Consider the following 16,449-nt stretch of genomic DNA (forward strand, 5'->3'; position numbering starts at 1 on the left):
CACCGGCTTTAAAATGCTACTGTCGCCGTCTTCAAGTGCTTCCAGTTGTGAGCGAGGGCCACGTTTTCATTGTGCGCCAGGCCCCGCACTCTGCGAGCCGTCTTGCCCCTGGACTTCCCCGACCCCAGGCAGAAGCCCTGGCTGCTCTTTCCTCCATCTTCCATCCCTCCCATCCCTGGCTGCCCTGGGCTTCTGGAGCCTGAGCTCTGCGGGCATCCTCATGTGTCCCCAGGGCTGCCACAGCCCCTGGCTCAGGGTGGCCTCAAGCAGCACTTGGGGAGGCTTGAGGGCCTGACCCCACCCCAGGCCCCTGAGAGAGCTTTAGAGAAGGGTCTGCCCTATCTGAGGAAGGGGTGTTTGTGAGGGGTGCAGACAAGAAGAACCCTCAAGACAGTCTGGATAGCAGAGATGTGGGCGTGGTGTTGGGTGCTTCAAACTGAGCACCCTCCAGGAGTCCACAGAGAGGGGAGTCTATGAGCCGGTGGGTGAGGATCCCAGTGGGACTAGGGAGAAGAGCCAAGACACTGCACAGCCTCCCTGGGAGGCAGCGGGGAGCTGTGTGGCCTTGTTCATCCCTTTATGGTACCTCCCTGGGGAGAAGAGTCTGCAGGGAACAGAGGTCCCCAGCCCCTCCGGTTTCCATCCCAAAGCACCCCCTGGGCTCCCACAAACATTGGTTCCTAAGCTTTCTGTCTGTGGAGGGAGATACAAACCGTCCCACCTGCATTCCTGCCTGGGCTGGCAGGGGTCTCTGCCTTGAATTCTTTCCTACCCAACTCTCCTCCTTAGAGCCTTCCCTAGGGTGGTGCCAGGGGTTACATGCGGGGCTTCTAACCGCGAGGTCAGTCGTTTGAAACCACCAGCCACTCTGCAGGAGAAAGAGGAGGCCGTGTGCTTCCTTAAAGAGTCAAGCCTCGGAAACACACCAGGGCAGTTCCAGCCGGTCCTGCAGCCTTGCCGGGCGTCAGAACTGACCTCATGGCAGTGAGTTTTTGGGGTTTTAATGAAGAAAGACAGCAGCCTTCTGACCAGTACACAGGTCAGCTTTGAGAGCACTGTGCTCTTTGAACAACCATCTGTATCGGCTCAAATTGCCGCATCCACTCAAAAGGCTGAATGTTGCTGCTGTGAGGTCCTGCCAAGTTGGTTGCAACCCACAGCGACCCCATGGGCAGCAGAGCGCACATCTCCGGGTCCTGCTCCATCCTCACACCCGCACCTGTGCTTCGGCCCCTGGCTGCAGCCCCTGGGTCCGGCCGTCTCCTGGAGGACCTCCCTCTTTCTTTGCTGCCCCTCCGCTTCCCCAGCTTACAAACCGACCCACTGCCATGAAGTCGCTCCTGACTCACAGCAGCCCTAGACTGTAAATGTTTGTAGGAGCAGGCGGCAGCCTCGTCTTTCTCCCGCAGAGCGACTGGTGGGTTTGAACTCCCAACCCCGCAGCGATCAGCCCAATGACGAAGCCACGGTGCCGCCAGGGCTTCTGAGGAAACAGACAGAGGTCCTTAAGTTTGTGCTACTGGAGAGCCACCGGAGAAGGAAGGCAAGCTTGGTGGCACCACTCGAAGACCGGGAGCAGGGCCCCTGAATTTCACCATAGAAGCGCTTGCCCTGGTGTGTGTTGTGCTGTGTCAATTCTACACTAGAATACGTTCATGCGGGTTTTTGCTTCTTTGTTCTTCATCTGTTTTGAAGCATACTGCACAACAGAGGGCAGTGCCTGAAGCCTGCCCGGCTGACCCCCGTGCCGCCTGCCCTCCCTGCAGGGCAGTGTGAGGGCCATAAAGGACCTGGCACACACAGGGGCGTGCCAGGAACTCGCTGCCACAAGGGTACTGCAGCGGTGGCTGTGGCAATGGTGGATGCCCCTCAGTTCCCACAGAGCTCCAGGGTCCCCAAAGAGCCAGTGGAGAGACGTTAGTGCAGAAACGCAGATGCCGGGGCAAAGGCACGCGTTGCCGCTGACCATCTGGGCAGCCCGAGTGGAGCAACCCCACCCTACTGAACCTCGGTTTTCTCACCCACAAAACAGCCTTGCTTTCACTCCTGCCCCCTCTCCCCCCAACAGCAGGGGGCAGACAGGGCACTGCAGGCAGCAGAGACAGCAGTGAAACCACCAGGGAGGGGCCCAGCCAGTCAGAGCCTCGCAGACAGACATGGGGACGGGCACCCTGGGCCAGTCCACCGCCAAGGTCCAGCCTGAGCCTGGCGGGCCCCGCGAGAACTCCTCCTCCCTGTCCTCAGAAGCCAAGGACGAGGCCTGTTCTGAGGCACTGCTGAGAGCGCTCAAACCGGTCCCCTTCAGTCAGTCGCTGGGCAATGAACTTGGAACAACCACCCCCCACCCCCCCACCCCCCCGCACTGCCAAGCACACAGTAGGTGCTCAGTGATCACAGCAACTTTCCCTGAGATGAGTGGTCCCTTGAAGTGGGGGACAATCTTCCAGGCCCTTCTCCTGTCTCCTTACTTCCTCGTCCCCCAGTCATCCCCCAAACCAGGCCTTTGTTTTCCTCCCTGAACCGAGGAAGCCCTGGTGTGCGCCTGGCCGCCCCTCCGTAGGGCATGGGGCCCCACGCAGGGGTGTGGTGGGCAGGGATGCGCATCTCCGCCAGCAGGAAGCAGTCATCCCTCTTCCTGAAGGCGAGAAGTCAGGGCCCAGGCAGCGTTTTAAAGCCACTCGTCCGAGGAGGAATCTTGTTTTCCGAAACGGTCAAGCAGACCTACACATTATGTGGTTCCGTGCGCAACACTGAGAGGACATCATAAGGCCCAGGTCCTCGGAAGAGCCAGTTGGGAGCGGCTATGAAGTAAAAGACAACCGGAGAGTTGTTTGTCTGGGTTCCGACCGCCGTGTTTGGTTTTCGGGTTTGTAAAGGGTTTTTTGTTTGTTTGTTTCTACCACAAAATCGGAACTTACTCTGTGTCCCCATACCCACCTCCCCGAATGCAGCTGCAGGGCTCTGAGAAGCCCTCTGTCTTTCATAGAGGAGGGAACTGTCTCCGCAGGAAACTGGACGCCGAGGTCGGGACCCAGAGTCACGGGAGCGAGTGTGAGAAAAGCTCTAACCGACCATTCTCCCTCTCAGACAAGAGGGAGAGAGCGGAGAGGAGCTGCTTCCCGCCCCCCAGCAGGTGTTGCCAGAGCACAAATGGGATATAACGCTTAGCTCCTAAGCCGACGTCTCTCGACCTGTGGGTCGTGACCCCTTTGGGGGTCCAATGACCCTTTTACAGGGGTCGCCCAATTCATAACAGTAGCAAAATGACAGTGATGAAGGAGCAACGAAAATAATTTTAGGGTTGGGGGGTCACCACAACACGAGGAGCTGTATGACAGGGTTGTGGCATGAGGAAGGCTGAGAACCAGTGTCCTAAGCCATCTCCCTGGTGCAAGCTTCCCCAGAGAGGAGATTAAAACCCTACAAGAAACAGGCAGCGAGGTGGCTCTTGGCCCTTTGTGGGGCCAGGGTTACAAAACTTGGTGTCTCGTTTGTCCACATCAGTGTAGCCGAGGTGAAATGCAGCTCCCTGGCCCGGCTGCTCGGAGCAAAGGCGGTTCATCCCCGGCCCAGCCAAACCTAAACCCACAGGTTTCGTGGTGAGCTGCCAGCTGGCCCCTGGAAGGAGGATCCGTGAAACCCAGAGCCAGCAAACACGGCTCCGAGAGGAGCTGGTTTTGGCAGCTCTGCCAGAGACCGCTGGCCAGTATTTGTGAATGGCCAGAGCAGGACAGGCTGGCTCCCCATTGTTGGGGGAACAGGGCCCAGCCCCACGCCTGTGCCAATGGTCAGGGCCCTCTCGGTGGGCTCTCAGATGGCCGTCCTCACTGCAGGTCTCCGAGGCTCTTCAGCGTTTCTGGATCTGAGGGCCAGTGGGAACCAACAGTGGGTGTTAAGCTTAGCTGGGCACCCCTGGGAGCCTCTGGAAGGCCGTCTGCGGTGGGCCTCTGTCGAGCCTCAGTGGGCTTGTCTGTAAAATGGGAAGAAAGATGCTCACCCTGGCTGCACACAGAGACCAGCCCCGGTGAGCACTTTCCCTGAGGGCTAAGCAGGACCCTGAGCAGGTGAGACGGGGAGGGAGAGGGAAGAAAACAGCGGGGCCTTCTGGCCTCCAGTGGGGTCTGTGCTCTTACCTGCCCTCCAGGACCAACCCAGTCAATCCTGTCCACCTGTCCTTCTTTCCAGTCCCTCAGTCTGGCCTGCCTGCTTAGGGTGAAACCCTGGAGAGTGGGTTTCTAGGCCCCCTTCTGCCCACGGGCACTCCTCCGTTGGTGCTTGTTGACTGACTGGGCAGGGGTGAGCCCAGACTTATGCCCTACTGCTGAGCGGGCTGGGATGGGCTTGCTCATGGCCATGTAGACAGGGCTGGCCCCAGAGCCCGTCCAACCAGAGAGGACATGGGCTTCCAGGCCCTCCCAAAGTTCCATCCCAGCTTTGCAGAAGTCCTGCCGCCGCTGTTACGTGCCATCCAGCTAGAGCGGTGCTCGGGAGCACCCAGCAGAACCACACACTGCCCACCCCGTGCCGTCCTCGCAGGTGTTAGCCTTGAGCTCCTTGCAGCCACTGCACCAGCCCACCTTGTTGAGTGTCTTCTTCTGCTTTGACCCTCTGTGCCGGCATGCTGTCCTTTGCCAGAGACAGGCCTCCAGAGTCCCGTAGGACCCAGCGAATGCCATTCTGAGCCCATAGCCCTCAAACCCAAGCCAAACCTGCTGCCATCAAGCTGATTCTGACAGGGTAGAACTGGTCCCTGTGCTTTCAAAGCCTGTCGATCTTGATGGAAGCCAACGTCTACGCCTTTCTCCCACGGGGCAGCTGGTGCCGAACTTTGGGTTGGCAGCCCAACACTAACTATGCCACCAAGCCTCCTCCCACAATCCCTGACCATACAGAAATGACCTCTTCTCTTACGCAGGTAGAGGAGCCCGGGTGGTGTCGTGGTTACACTCCGGGCTGCGATCTGCTGGTCGGCAGTTCGAAACCACCAGCGTCTCCTTGGGGAGAAAGCCTGGGCTTTCTACTCCGTCACTGTCTTGGAAACCCACAGAGGGGCTGCTGTGAGTCGCCATTGACTCAATGGCAGAGAGTTGGGGGACTTTTTGTTTGTTTGTATGTTTTCCCTTCCCCAGGTGGAGATGAGTTGGTGTTTGTTGGCTGGTTTGCTTGCTGGGTGGGTGGGAGGAGGTAAGTGGGCAGAAAGAGGGGAATTTCTGATATGAGGAACACGAGGGAAGCCACACCATTTCTGGGCCGATGCTGGGTAGGGCTTGCTCAGGGAGTCTTTGGGGACATTCCTTGGGTCATAGCTGCAGGCCCCACAAAAATTCTAAATAAGGATGACATAGGTTGTGAGAATCGAGCATTATCTGCCAGGGAATTTCCAAGGTTCCTCTCCGGCCCTAAAATAGATCACCCTCGGAGAACAAAGAGGCGGGAGAAAGGGCACCCGTGGAAAGAACTGGAGACGCAGACTCGGGAGAACCCCTCAAAGGTCACCTGCGTGTGCACACGCTGCGTTTCTGTTGGGGGCGGGGGGTGGGAATGGAGAGTGGTGATGGCTTCATACCATGGGCGTGTGGGGGCCGCATAGTGAAGGCCGCTGAATGGTGGGTGTCAGACGGTTGGGTGGGCGAGTGAGTTTGTTATGTATCACCTGGCATGCCATGGCATTTTTCGTTTGTGTGTTTTTGTTTTTTTGGGTTTTTTTAACATTTTATTAGGGGCTCATACAACTGTTATCCCAATCCATATACACATCAATTGTGTAAAGCGCATTTGTACATTCATTGCCCTCATCATTCTCAAAACATTTCCTCTCCACTTAAGCCCCCGACATTAGGTCCTCATTTTTCCCCTCCCTCCCCGCTCCCCCCTCCCTCATGAGCCCTTGATAGTATATACATTGGTATTTTGTCATATCTTGCCCTGTCCGACGTCTGCCTTCACCCACTTTTCGGTTGTCTGTCCCCCAGGGAGGAGGTCACACACAGTTCCATGTAATCGGTTCCCTCTTTCCTACCCATTCTCCCTTTACCCTCCCTGTTTCACCACTCCCACCACTGGTCCTATAGGGCTCATCTGTCCTGGATTCCCTGTATTTTCAGTTCCTATCTGTACCAGTGTACATCCTCTGGTCTAGCCAGTCTTGCAAGATCGAATTCGAGTCATGGTAGTGGGAGCGGGGAGGAAACCTTTAGGAACTAGAGGAAGGTTGTATTTCTCATCATTGTTATATCGCACCCTGACTGGTTCATCTCCTCCCCACCACGGCATTTTTTAAAGACTGGTTCAGAAGCACAGGTGAGGAAATCCCATCGGCTTCCAATTCCACGACCCACAGACTGGGTGAAGGCCCTGCACCTCTCCCCTCCCGCACACACGTGGGGGTCCTGAGGGTGCAGTGCTGCTGCCTGAAGGACTGTGGGCTCGGAGCCACCCAGACGCTCTGTGGGAGAGAGACCTGGTGATCTGCCCCCCAGGAAGCTGATGGCCTGTGAGGGGCCGTCAGTTCTAGAACAGGCTGGGCTCTGTGAGCCAAATTTGCAGCAACGTGTGTGTGTGTGTGTGTGTGTGTGTGTGTGTGTGTGTGTGTGTGTGTATGGTGACGGTCAGTTATGCTCGTCAGAAGGTAGGCTGCGTGTTTCGTCTCTGGGCTGCCAGAGCCAGCACAGAGTTCCAGACTTTCCTCCAGAACCCAGCATCCACGCTCCCTGCCACCCAGTCGATCCATACCTACTCACGGCGGCCCTACAGGAGACAGGGTGGAACTGCCCCTTTGGATTTCAGAGACTAAAACTCCCTAGGGGAGCAGAAAGCCTCACCTTTCTCCTGTGAAGCAGCTGGTGGTTTCGAACCGTTGACCTTGAGGTGAACAGTCCAGCTTGTAACCACTGCACCAGCAGGGCTCCCATAGACTTTCCTAGATATTTTCCAATAGTGCAGAGAGCTCCCAGCCCTGGGCATGCTGGATAAAGGGACGTTCTGATAGGCGGGAGAGTAAGGCAGATGGATGAGGGACCACAGGACTCGAGGGACATCACGGTGGCCCATCTCCTGGGTCTCCTTCTGCCTCACGTGTCTCGGCTATGGAACTGAAGACTCCCGAAGCGCTGAAAGGTCAAGAGGCATAGACAGCTCCCAGAACGCCTGCCCTCTCCAGCCAAATGCCACAGGAAGGCAGGCGGTGACCTCCGCCCCGCCCACGCCACCAAAGGCTGAGTGAGGAGCCGAGGTGTCCACTCTGCCCAGCTTGAATGAGACACCCCAGCACCCCTGCCAGGGTGGTGGCTGACTGGGACCCCACTGCCCACAGCGGTCAGAGGATGCCAGGGTAAACTAAAAGTCTCACAAAGTTTGTGGGGTCCGTCCTACCCCAATCCCTATCGTACCCCAAGCCAGGGGCCCTCGCTATCCTAGGTTTACCCCCGGGAGAAGGGCAAAAGAAACAGCAAACCCAAACCTGTGCTGCGTGCAGCGCTGCCACCAGAGGCAAAAGATGGAAGCCGCCCGACTGTCCATCTGCTGGTGGAGGAGCGAATTGGACCTGGTGTGGACCTACAGCAGACCAGGACTCGGCCGTGGTGGGAAGGGTGAACCTGAAAGACGTCATCAGGAGCCACAGGATAAGTAGGGTCTCATTGATAGGAAACTAGCAAATGTCCAGGAATCCAAGCCGGGACGTGGTGAGCGGGGTGGGCTGGAGGCGGCGCATGCTGGCCAGGGGGGACCCCCCTCGGGCATGTCCGTGGCGGTGGAGGCATGTGGAGCAAAGTGAGTGACCCCAAGTCGCACCGCTTGCTGACCAGCAGACACACATGGGTGCGGTGTGCGCTGCTGCCCCTGAAACACGAGACAGCTGCAGGGAGGTGATGTTCAAAGCAGGACTGTCCGCGAGGATAAGACAGAGGTCAGCAGGGGCATGACCAAGCTGGGAGTCTTCCCCGACGGGGATGTTGAGCCGCCCTCACCAGAGAGCGATCAGGAGCGCACCCGAGGAGACCAGGGGGAGAGTTGGGGAAATATTTATTTGTTTATGTATTTAGGTCCCTGGGTGGCACGAACAGTTAAGTATTCCTCAGCTACTAGCCAGCCACAGGTGCCTCAGAAGACAGGCCCGGTGATGGGCCTCTAAGAGGAGGCACCGCCTTGGAAACCCGGGAGCAGTTCTGCTCCGAGCACGTGGGCAGCCACGAGTTGGAATTTACTCAATAGCAAATAACAATGGTCCCCTAGTGGAAAGCCTTTCAGGGAAGAAAGTGTGATTGGTTGAAATGGGAAAATCACGCGGTTAACCCCAATCTAAGGTACCCCCCCCCATATTCCCATCTGAAAAACATTAATTGAACAATGCAACCAAGTTTATGTAAGTAATAATCAGTCACTTGTGTGTGTGTTTGAAATGAATTTGTTTTTCATTCAAAGACTCTATGTCCATTTCATTTTTTTAAAAACCACTCAGACCAATATTTATGCTTGAGGGATAAGGAGTCTAGAGGAATTTTGGTTTGGTTTTTTAAACAAGTATAAGCAACTGCTTTTTAAAAAGAATCATTTTATTGGGGGCTCGTACAGCTCTTATCACAATCCATCCATCCACTGTGTCTAGCACATTTGTACATTTGTCGCCATCATCATTCTCAAAACATTTTCTTTCTACTTGAGCTCTTGGTATCAGCTCCTCATTTTTTTCCTCCTCCTTCCCCCTCCATCCCTCCCTCCCTCACCCTTGATAATTTATAAAAATTGTTTTCATGTCTTACGCCGACCACTGTCACCCTTCACCCACTTTTCTGTTGTCCATCCCCCTGGGATGGGGTATTATATGTCGATCATTGTGATCAGTCCCCCTTTTGTCCCCCACCTTCCCCTTACCCTCCTGGTATCACTACTCTCATTATTGGTCCTGAGGAGTTTATCTGTCCTGGATTCCCTGTGTTTCCAGCTCGTACCTGTACCAGTGTACATGCTCTAGTCTAGTAGGATTTGTAAGGTAGAATTGGGATTATGATAGTGGGGCCAGGGGGTAGGAAGCATTAAGGAGCTAGAGAAAAATTGTATGCTTTATCAGTGCTATACCGCACCCTAACTGGCTCATCTCTTCCTTGTGACCCTTCTGTAAGGGGATGTCCAGTTGTCTACAGATGGGCTTTGGGTCTCCACCCTCCCCCTCATTCATATCGATATGATTTTTTGTTCTGGGTCTTTAATGCCTGATACCTGATCCCCTCAACACCTCATGATCACACAGGCTGGTGTGCTTCTTCCATGTGAGCTTTGTTGCTTCTCGGCTAGGTGGCCACTTGTTTATCTTCAAGCCTTTAAGACCCCAGATGCTATATCTTTTGGTAGCTGGGCACCATCAGCTTCCTTCACCACATTTGCTTATGTACCCATTTTGTCTTTAGCGATTGCATCCAGAAGGTGAGCATCACAGACTACCGGGTGATTAGAACAAAGGGTTCTTGCATTGAGGGAGTACTTGAGTAGAGACCCAATGTCCATCTGCTACCTTAATACTTAACGTATAAATATATGTACATAGATCTATTTGCCTATCATTCTGTATAAATATACTTACATATGTACATGCCTGCATTTATAAAGCAACTATTAGATAACCTAAATATCAGTGGCTGTTTTTAAAGTGTCAAAAGGCAAAGATGTCACTTTGAGGACTCAGATGCCCTGTTCAAACCCCGGTATCCTCCTCAGTCGCATCACATGCATGTGAGCCTTGCAGTCGGTAGGAAAGACCAGAGGAGAGTGGATATCCCTGCACGACGGCGTCGATACAGAGCATTTGTGGCCTGCAACCAGAACAGACAAAGCTCTCTTGGAAGGAGGGTGCTCGTTAGACATGAGAAAGGTGATCGTTCCTCTCATGTACTGACTGTGGACACGCCATCAGGGCGTCAGTCCCTGGAAAAGAACGGCAGGTTAGGTGAGGTGGCGCCACACACTGGCTACCTGGATGGACTAAGGTCACGCCACATCTGTGACATGAGGTGCTTCACTGTCTCGTCGGGTGTTTTTCTTAGAGATGCCTGGTGTTCCAGTGCGCGGATCCACCAACGTTTCTGTAGCTGTTCTTCCACGGATGGCACTTGAGTGGTTTCCTCCGTCTTGCTCTTGTGAACCAGCTCCATGAGCGCGGGAGAGCATGTGTCTGTCCGTGCTAGGGCTCTTCTTCTGGAGTGTGCATCCCCAGCCGAGGTATCGCTGGGTCGTGTGGAATTTCTACTTCCAGGTGAACAAACAACAGTTTGAGAGTCAGTCAAAAAAGACCGTGTGCTCATAAAATGCAATGTGAGGCCAGTCTCTTGTACCTTCGGACGAGGGATTGTTATAGAAGAAGTTATGGCGGGAGCTCATCCTTTCGAAAATACGTGTCCTTCCCTTAAATCTTGTTCACCAACTTTACCCCTTTGGAGGGTCTAAGTCATAGGACACACAACCCCTTGAGGGTAAAATGTAGGTGATGCCCAAGGGCACGTCGGGTGATGAGGAGCCAGCCCTGGCTCACATCAGATAGAAGGATGGGGAACAGCCCTTCCCAACCCCTGGCTTGGCTCGCAGGACCAAAGCAATGGGGAAGGTGGGTCCGCTTATCGTGCACTGCGCAGACGGTTCCTGTGATGTTCGCTGCTTGTAAGTCTTATGTCAGACAAATTGGTGAGCCTGTCTCTGCCTAAAACCCTCATGTTGAAATGTCACTTTCTTGGGGGTTTTATTTCGTGGGGGCTGAGGGCAATGAGGCCCCAAACAAAAAGCATTGTGACAAACGAGCCGTTAGGACAAGTCCTTAGCTGAGTGGTCATTTGGGGAGGCGAGTCTGTCCAGCCCTTGGCCTGAAGGTGCTGGGCTGTCTGGCAGAGTCACTGAGACAGCAGCGAGAGCTGCTTCTAGGGGACATGGCTGGGTAGCCAGGGACAGAGGCGACACTGCTCAATGCGTAATCATTTGTTATCGTCTCATATTTTGTCCCCTCCGATGTGTTTTCCTGTGTTAAGAGGTATCAGGGGCCTGTCTGGCTCACTCTCGCTCGTGTCCCCAGGGCCTGCACCAAGTCTGACACGCGGTTGCCAGCTGCCATCAAGTAGACCCCAGCTCGTATACTCACAGGACGGATTAGAGCCACCCCAAAGGGCTTTCTAGGAGCTTGAGTATAGTGGCTTCAGTATGAAGCCGATAGCTGCAAGGCTGGCGGTTCAAACACACCGACTGCTCCATGGAGGAAAGATGAGGCCGGCCGTCTTCTCTCGTAAAGAGATTTACAGCCTTGGGAACCCACAGGGGCAGTTCCACTCTATCCTACAGGGTCGCGATGAGTCGGAATCAGCTCAGTAGCAATGAGGTTTTTTTTGGTTTTGTTTTGTTTGGTTTGGGGTTTACAGGGTTTTCTGGGCTGGAACGGTGGCTTGGTGGCACTGTGGAGTAACCATTGGAACTACTAACTGCAAGATCGGTGGTTCAAGCCTCCCAGCCGCTCAGCAGAAGAAAGAAGAGGCTGTCTGCTCCCGTAAAGGATTACAGTCTAGAAACCCTACCCAGGGTCACTGTGAGTTGGAATCGGCTCGATGGCAGTGGGTTGAATCTTTACGGAAGTGGATCCCGGGTCCTTTTTCGACAGGGTTGTTCTAAAACACTCCCTGCCATCAAGTCTGTTCTGGCCCATAGTGAACCTATAGGACCGGGTAGAAGTGCCCTGTGGGTTTCCCAGACTGTAACTCTGTACTGGAGTAGGAAGTCTCCTCTTTCTCCTGGGGAGCAGTCAGTGGTTTCGAACAGGCATCCTTGTGGTTAGCAGCCCAACAAGTAACCAGAGCTGTTGGGTGGGTTCAAAGCGCCAACCCTGTGCCACCAGGGCTCTGGCACCCAGGAGGCCCTCAGTAAGTGCCAGAGCGTGGGTTCCTGTCCTGTGCTTGTGTCTGGGCGCGCTGCCCGCCCCCTGACCTCTTCTCTGTCTCTCTCTCCCCTGTTTTGTAGACGGCAGCAGAGACCTCCAGGAGGGAACAAGTCTCAACAGCATGGTGACCACCCACCGGGCAGTGCCAAACACAACAGGGACCACCAGAAGTCCTACCAGGGGGGCTCAGCACCCCCCTCCTCAGGGAGGCCCACCCACCACGGCTACAGCCAGAACCGGCGCTGGCACCACGGCACCATGAAACACTCTCCTGGCGACAAGGGGGAGGCGGGCGTCCACCGCAATGCCAAAGAGACCGTGCCCACCGAGGGCCCCAGACTCGAGGACGCCCTGGAAGACGCCGGGCACGGCACCCTCGAGACCCCCTGCAACCCCGAGGGCCCCTGCCCAGTGGCCCCCGATCGGCTGCCCCCGCAGCAGCCAGGGGTCCCGGAGGCGGAGACAAAGCGCAAGGACAGTATTATTCCGGAGCGGCTGGCGGAGCGGCCCAGAGTCACCCTGCTCCAGTCCTCTAAAGACAGGCTGCGGCGCAGGCTGAAGGACAAGGCACCGGTAATTGCATTTCAGTTGCTCTCTTGCTCCTGGGAGGACAGCCGAGAGGTAGGCACGTTGGTAGTTGGACTCGGGGAGGGGCCTCGAGGGTTTGAGGGCCCTGGGAGCCATGTGGAAGGAAGCAGGGGGCTTGGGGGCGGGGGCTCTACAGGCTACAGAGCCTCCGGGGGCAGACCAGGCCAGAAAGGTCGTGTCCCCCACCAGCACATCGAGCACCTCACCTCCTGGTTCGCCACCAGGTCCAGGTGGGCACTTGGCACTTGCGAAGGGAAGGAGGAAAGGGTTCCTGGGTAAGGGGTCAGCCTGCCCTGCTAGTGCTCACTGCGTGTGAAATAAGGGCGGATGTTTCTCATTCAGGGAAGCGCCATCCGGCAGGGCCCAGCCAGGGTGGGAGCCCGGAACTGGGCCGAGTGGAAGCAGCCTGGCTATGGCCTTGCCTGCTGCCCCCTCACCCCCATGTGTCCAGCTGCAAAGATAGGTCCTGGAAGACAGCTTGCAGGGACCCGTGCTCCCTGTCGCCATCACGCACAGCCCCTGAGTGAGCACCCACAGTGAGCACCTCCTTGAGCCGCTCCTGCCTGTGGGGCCTGGTCTCCTCCCCAGACCGGCCCGCCTCTCCAGCCTGGCTCTCTGCCTCAGACACCAGGCCTCCTCCTCCCAAGGACTTGTGCCCTGCCGTTGTCGTTCCCAACATGCAGCCCTGGCGCTCAGGCTGCCCTCCCCCTCCCCAGCTCCTGCAGCAAAGATCCTGCTCAAGCCACCAGGGAGAAGGGCAGGCTTGCCCACACTGAGACTTTCTTAGAGCTTGGTGGTCTGAGTCCACCCCCCTCCCCACACCTTTCACCCCAGAGGCCTGTGGGCCGAGCAGTAACTGCCCACTTCCTAGCCCCAGATGTGGGAGCAGGCGGAGGGCCCACCTGATGTCCACCTGCGGAGCTTCCAAGACAGGTTGCTGCAGTGAGCCAGGGGGAGAGGAGTCTCTTTTTTAAAAATCATTTTATTGGGGGCTCATACAACTCTTATCACAATCCATCTATCCATCCATTGTGTCAAGCACATTTGTACATTATTTGTCGCCCTCATCATTCTCAAAACATTTGCTCTCCACTTAAGCCCTTGGTATCAGCTCCTCATTTTTCCCCCTCCCTCCCTGCTCCCCCCTTCCTCATGAACCCTTGATAATTTTAAAATTATTATTATTTTGTCATGTCTGACATCTCCCTTCACCCACTTTTCTGTTGTCCATCCCCCAGGGAGGAGGTCATATGGAGATCCTTATAGTCAGTTCCCCCTTTCTACCCTACCTTCCCTATACTCTCCAGTATCGCCACTCTCACCACTGGTCCTGAGGGATCATCTGCCCTGGATTCCCTGTGTTTCCAGTTCCTATCTGTACCAGTGTACATCCGCTGGTCTAGCCGGATTTGTAAGATAGAATTGGGATCTTGATAGTGGCGGGGACGGGACAGGAAGCATTTAGGAACTAGAGGAAAGTTGTATGGTTCGTTGTTGCTACATTGCATGCTGACTGGCTTGTCTCCTCCCCGCGACCCTTCTATAAGGGGGTGTTCCATTACCAACAGATGGGCTTTGGGTTTCCACTCTGCACTCACCCTTATTTACAGTGATATGATTTTGGGGGGAGAGGAGTCTTGACTCAGTTCTTGCGAGCTCTACTAAATGGAGCCGCTGTAGGACCACAGAGAGGAAACAGCCCGGGCTTTAGAGTCCAGCCAGCCAGGCTCAGCCCTCGCTCTGCCTCTGACCGGTTAGGTGACCTTGGGAAAGCCACCTAACCTCTCTGATCCCTAATGTTTCCAGCACAGCCCACAGGTGAGGCATCCTGGGCTCATGGACCAGGAGGACATGGGCATGGGCTCAGGCGGGGCCCCTCTCCACTCTGCAGGTCAAGGGTTAGATGTCTGTGGGGTAGGCAGTCATGTCCTGTCCGCCCACCAACTCAGACCAGCCGTCCTCGGGAAGAGGTTGGGAGGAAGGAGCAGGATGCCCAGGGTCATTGTCAGATCCAGTTCTCGGTGGGAAGACCAGTTGCTCTTGGAAGCCAACCCCAAAGTGGTCGGACTCAGGGACACTGTCCACCTGCTAGTCTGTCCTCCTTGTCTGTGTAGGGAAGCGAATCCACTTGCCCAAAGCCGCGGGGCAAGAGGCAGGGAGCGGGGTCTGGAGACTAGGTCAGCTGCCTCCCAAGAACCCAGGCAACTAGGGACCCACTGTCCAGCCTGGGCTCCCAGCCCCGCAGTCGGCCTGCTGTCTTGCTGGGCACCCACCTACACTGTGTCTGCGGAGTTGCCTTTGAGACTGTCTGACGTCACTCACTTCCCTTTCGGGACCCTGGTCTGGTCTTGGTGGCTGTAAAAGGGTATAAGATTTTCTTTAGGGGAGGGGGGTCCTGAAATTCCCCTCCCAGAAGTGCCAACTGTTTTAGTTGCACATTGGGCATCCCCTGGTAGTCGGGGTAGCGGGCTGGCCCTGCCTCTGTTGGACTCAAAGCCAGCGCTGTGTTCCTGGGGAGCTTGGGAATGGCTGCCCGTGGGGTACAGGGGCTGAGGGGGCTGAAGGACCAGGAGGCCCCTCTCAGCAGCAGAGCAGGCATTTGCCCACCCCCTACCCCACCCTGTTCCTGGACTAATCTTCCCACCCTCACTTTTCTCTGTGGCCCAGTCCCTTCCTTGTGACCTCCCTTCATCTCTTATAAGCCCCACTGAGTCAGTGCTAGATGAAGATATTTCACAGACAAAGATCAAAAGCCAAAAACCAAACTCACTGCTGGTGCCAAATCATGGCGACCCTATGGGACTGGGCAGACCTGCCCCCTGTGGGTTGGTGTCTGAGACTGTAACTCTGTTATGGGATTGGAAAGGCCTGTCTGGTGGTGTTTTCGAACTGCTGACCTTACAGTCAGCAGCCTAGTGCATAACCACAAGGCCACAGGGGCTCCTGGGGAAGAATCCTGGGGGAGGGGGAGAACTCACAGGAAGTGCCGTTCCGGGGTGTTGTCGGCAGTTCCAGGGACCATTCGGCTCACTGTGCCCCACTGGGTGTTCAGTAGCTGATGGTTTGGGGGAGCCCATCACCAGGCCTTTCTTCCCAGGCACCTGGTGGAGGGTGGGGGTGGGATTCAACCTTTCGGTGTGCAGCCCAGTGTATTAACCTTGTGGACCACCCAGGATGATCCCAAAGGGGCTCCCTAAAATGATGAGCAGAGAGCTTCAGGGACAGGCAGGGTGCTGTGGAAGCGAGCTTAAAGAGACCAGGAATCAGGTGGGAGGCAAATAGGACCAGGTTCCCCCACGGAAACCTCAGCTCGGTCACTCAGGGCAGGCCTCCCACTCCCCCCCTCACCCCACCCCAGGATGAAGTGACCGTGGAGCCCTCCCGCCCGCAGCAGAACAAGATGGACAAGCTGATGGAGATCCTGAACAGCATGCGGAACAACAGCAGTGACGTGGACGCCCAGCTGGGCACGTTCATGGAGGAGGCCCAGAGCTCCACCAACTCGGAGCAGATGCTGGGCGAGATCGTGAGGACCGTCTACCAGAAGGCCGTGTCCGACCGCAGCTTCACCGTCACCGCCGCCAGGCTGTGCGACAGGATGGCTCTCTTCATGGTGGAGGGTACCAAGTTCCGGAGCCTGCTCCTCAACATGCTCCAGGTAACCCGACACCGCAGCCGTCTGCGGGGGGCCATTGCTAGAGAGAAGCGTGTCCCCGGTTCTACCCTTGCCCAATTAATTCTAGAAAGCCAGCAGGCGCTCCAGGGGCGAGGTGTGTGTGTGTGTTTGTGAGAATGACCCATGGTTACGTGAACCGATGTCACTTTATAGGCACTTCCTGTTGGACCAGCCATGCCCGCTCTCGGTTTCCATGACGAGAGGGCTGGCTGCCTCTCGGCTGAGCAGACACAGATGGGTTGAATTTTCGGTGGCGTGACTCCTGTGTCCTCCCCCCCCC

At 56.0% G+C, this 16,449-nt stretch overlaps 1 protein-coding gene across 1 annotated transcript in view; it reads left to right on the top strand.

The window, feature by feature from the left end:
* Window positions 1-16,449, top strand: part of CTIF (cap binding complex dependent translation initiation factor) — a 214,409-nt gene that overhangs the window by 106,803 nt on the left and 91,157 nt on the right. Inside the window, exons 6-7 of the mRNA XM_004703101.2 lie at window positions 11,986-12,478; window positions 15,852-16,151. Coding sequence (XP_004703158.1) covers window positions 11,986-12,478; window positions 15,852-16,151 — 793 coding nt within the window. The remainder of the gene's footprint in view (window positions 1-11,985; window positions 12,479-15,851; window positions 16,152-16,449) is intronic.

Source organism: Echinops telfairi, unplaced genomic scaffold (genome assembly GCF_000313985.2).
Source record: "Echinops telfairi isolate 266 unplaced genomic scaffold, ASM31398v2 ScPeMD7_7400;HRSCAF=8409, whole genome shotgun sequence".
Classification (NCBI taxonomy): Eukaryota; Metazoa; Chordata; class Mammalia; order Afrosoricida; family Tenrecidae; genus Echinops; species Echinops telfairi.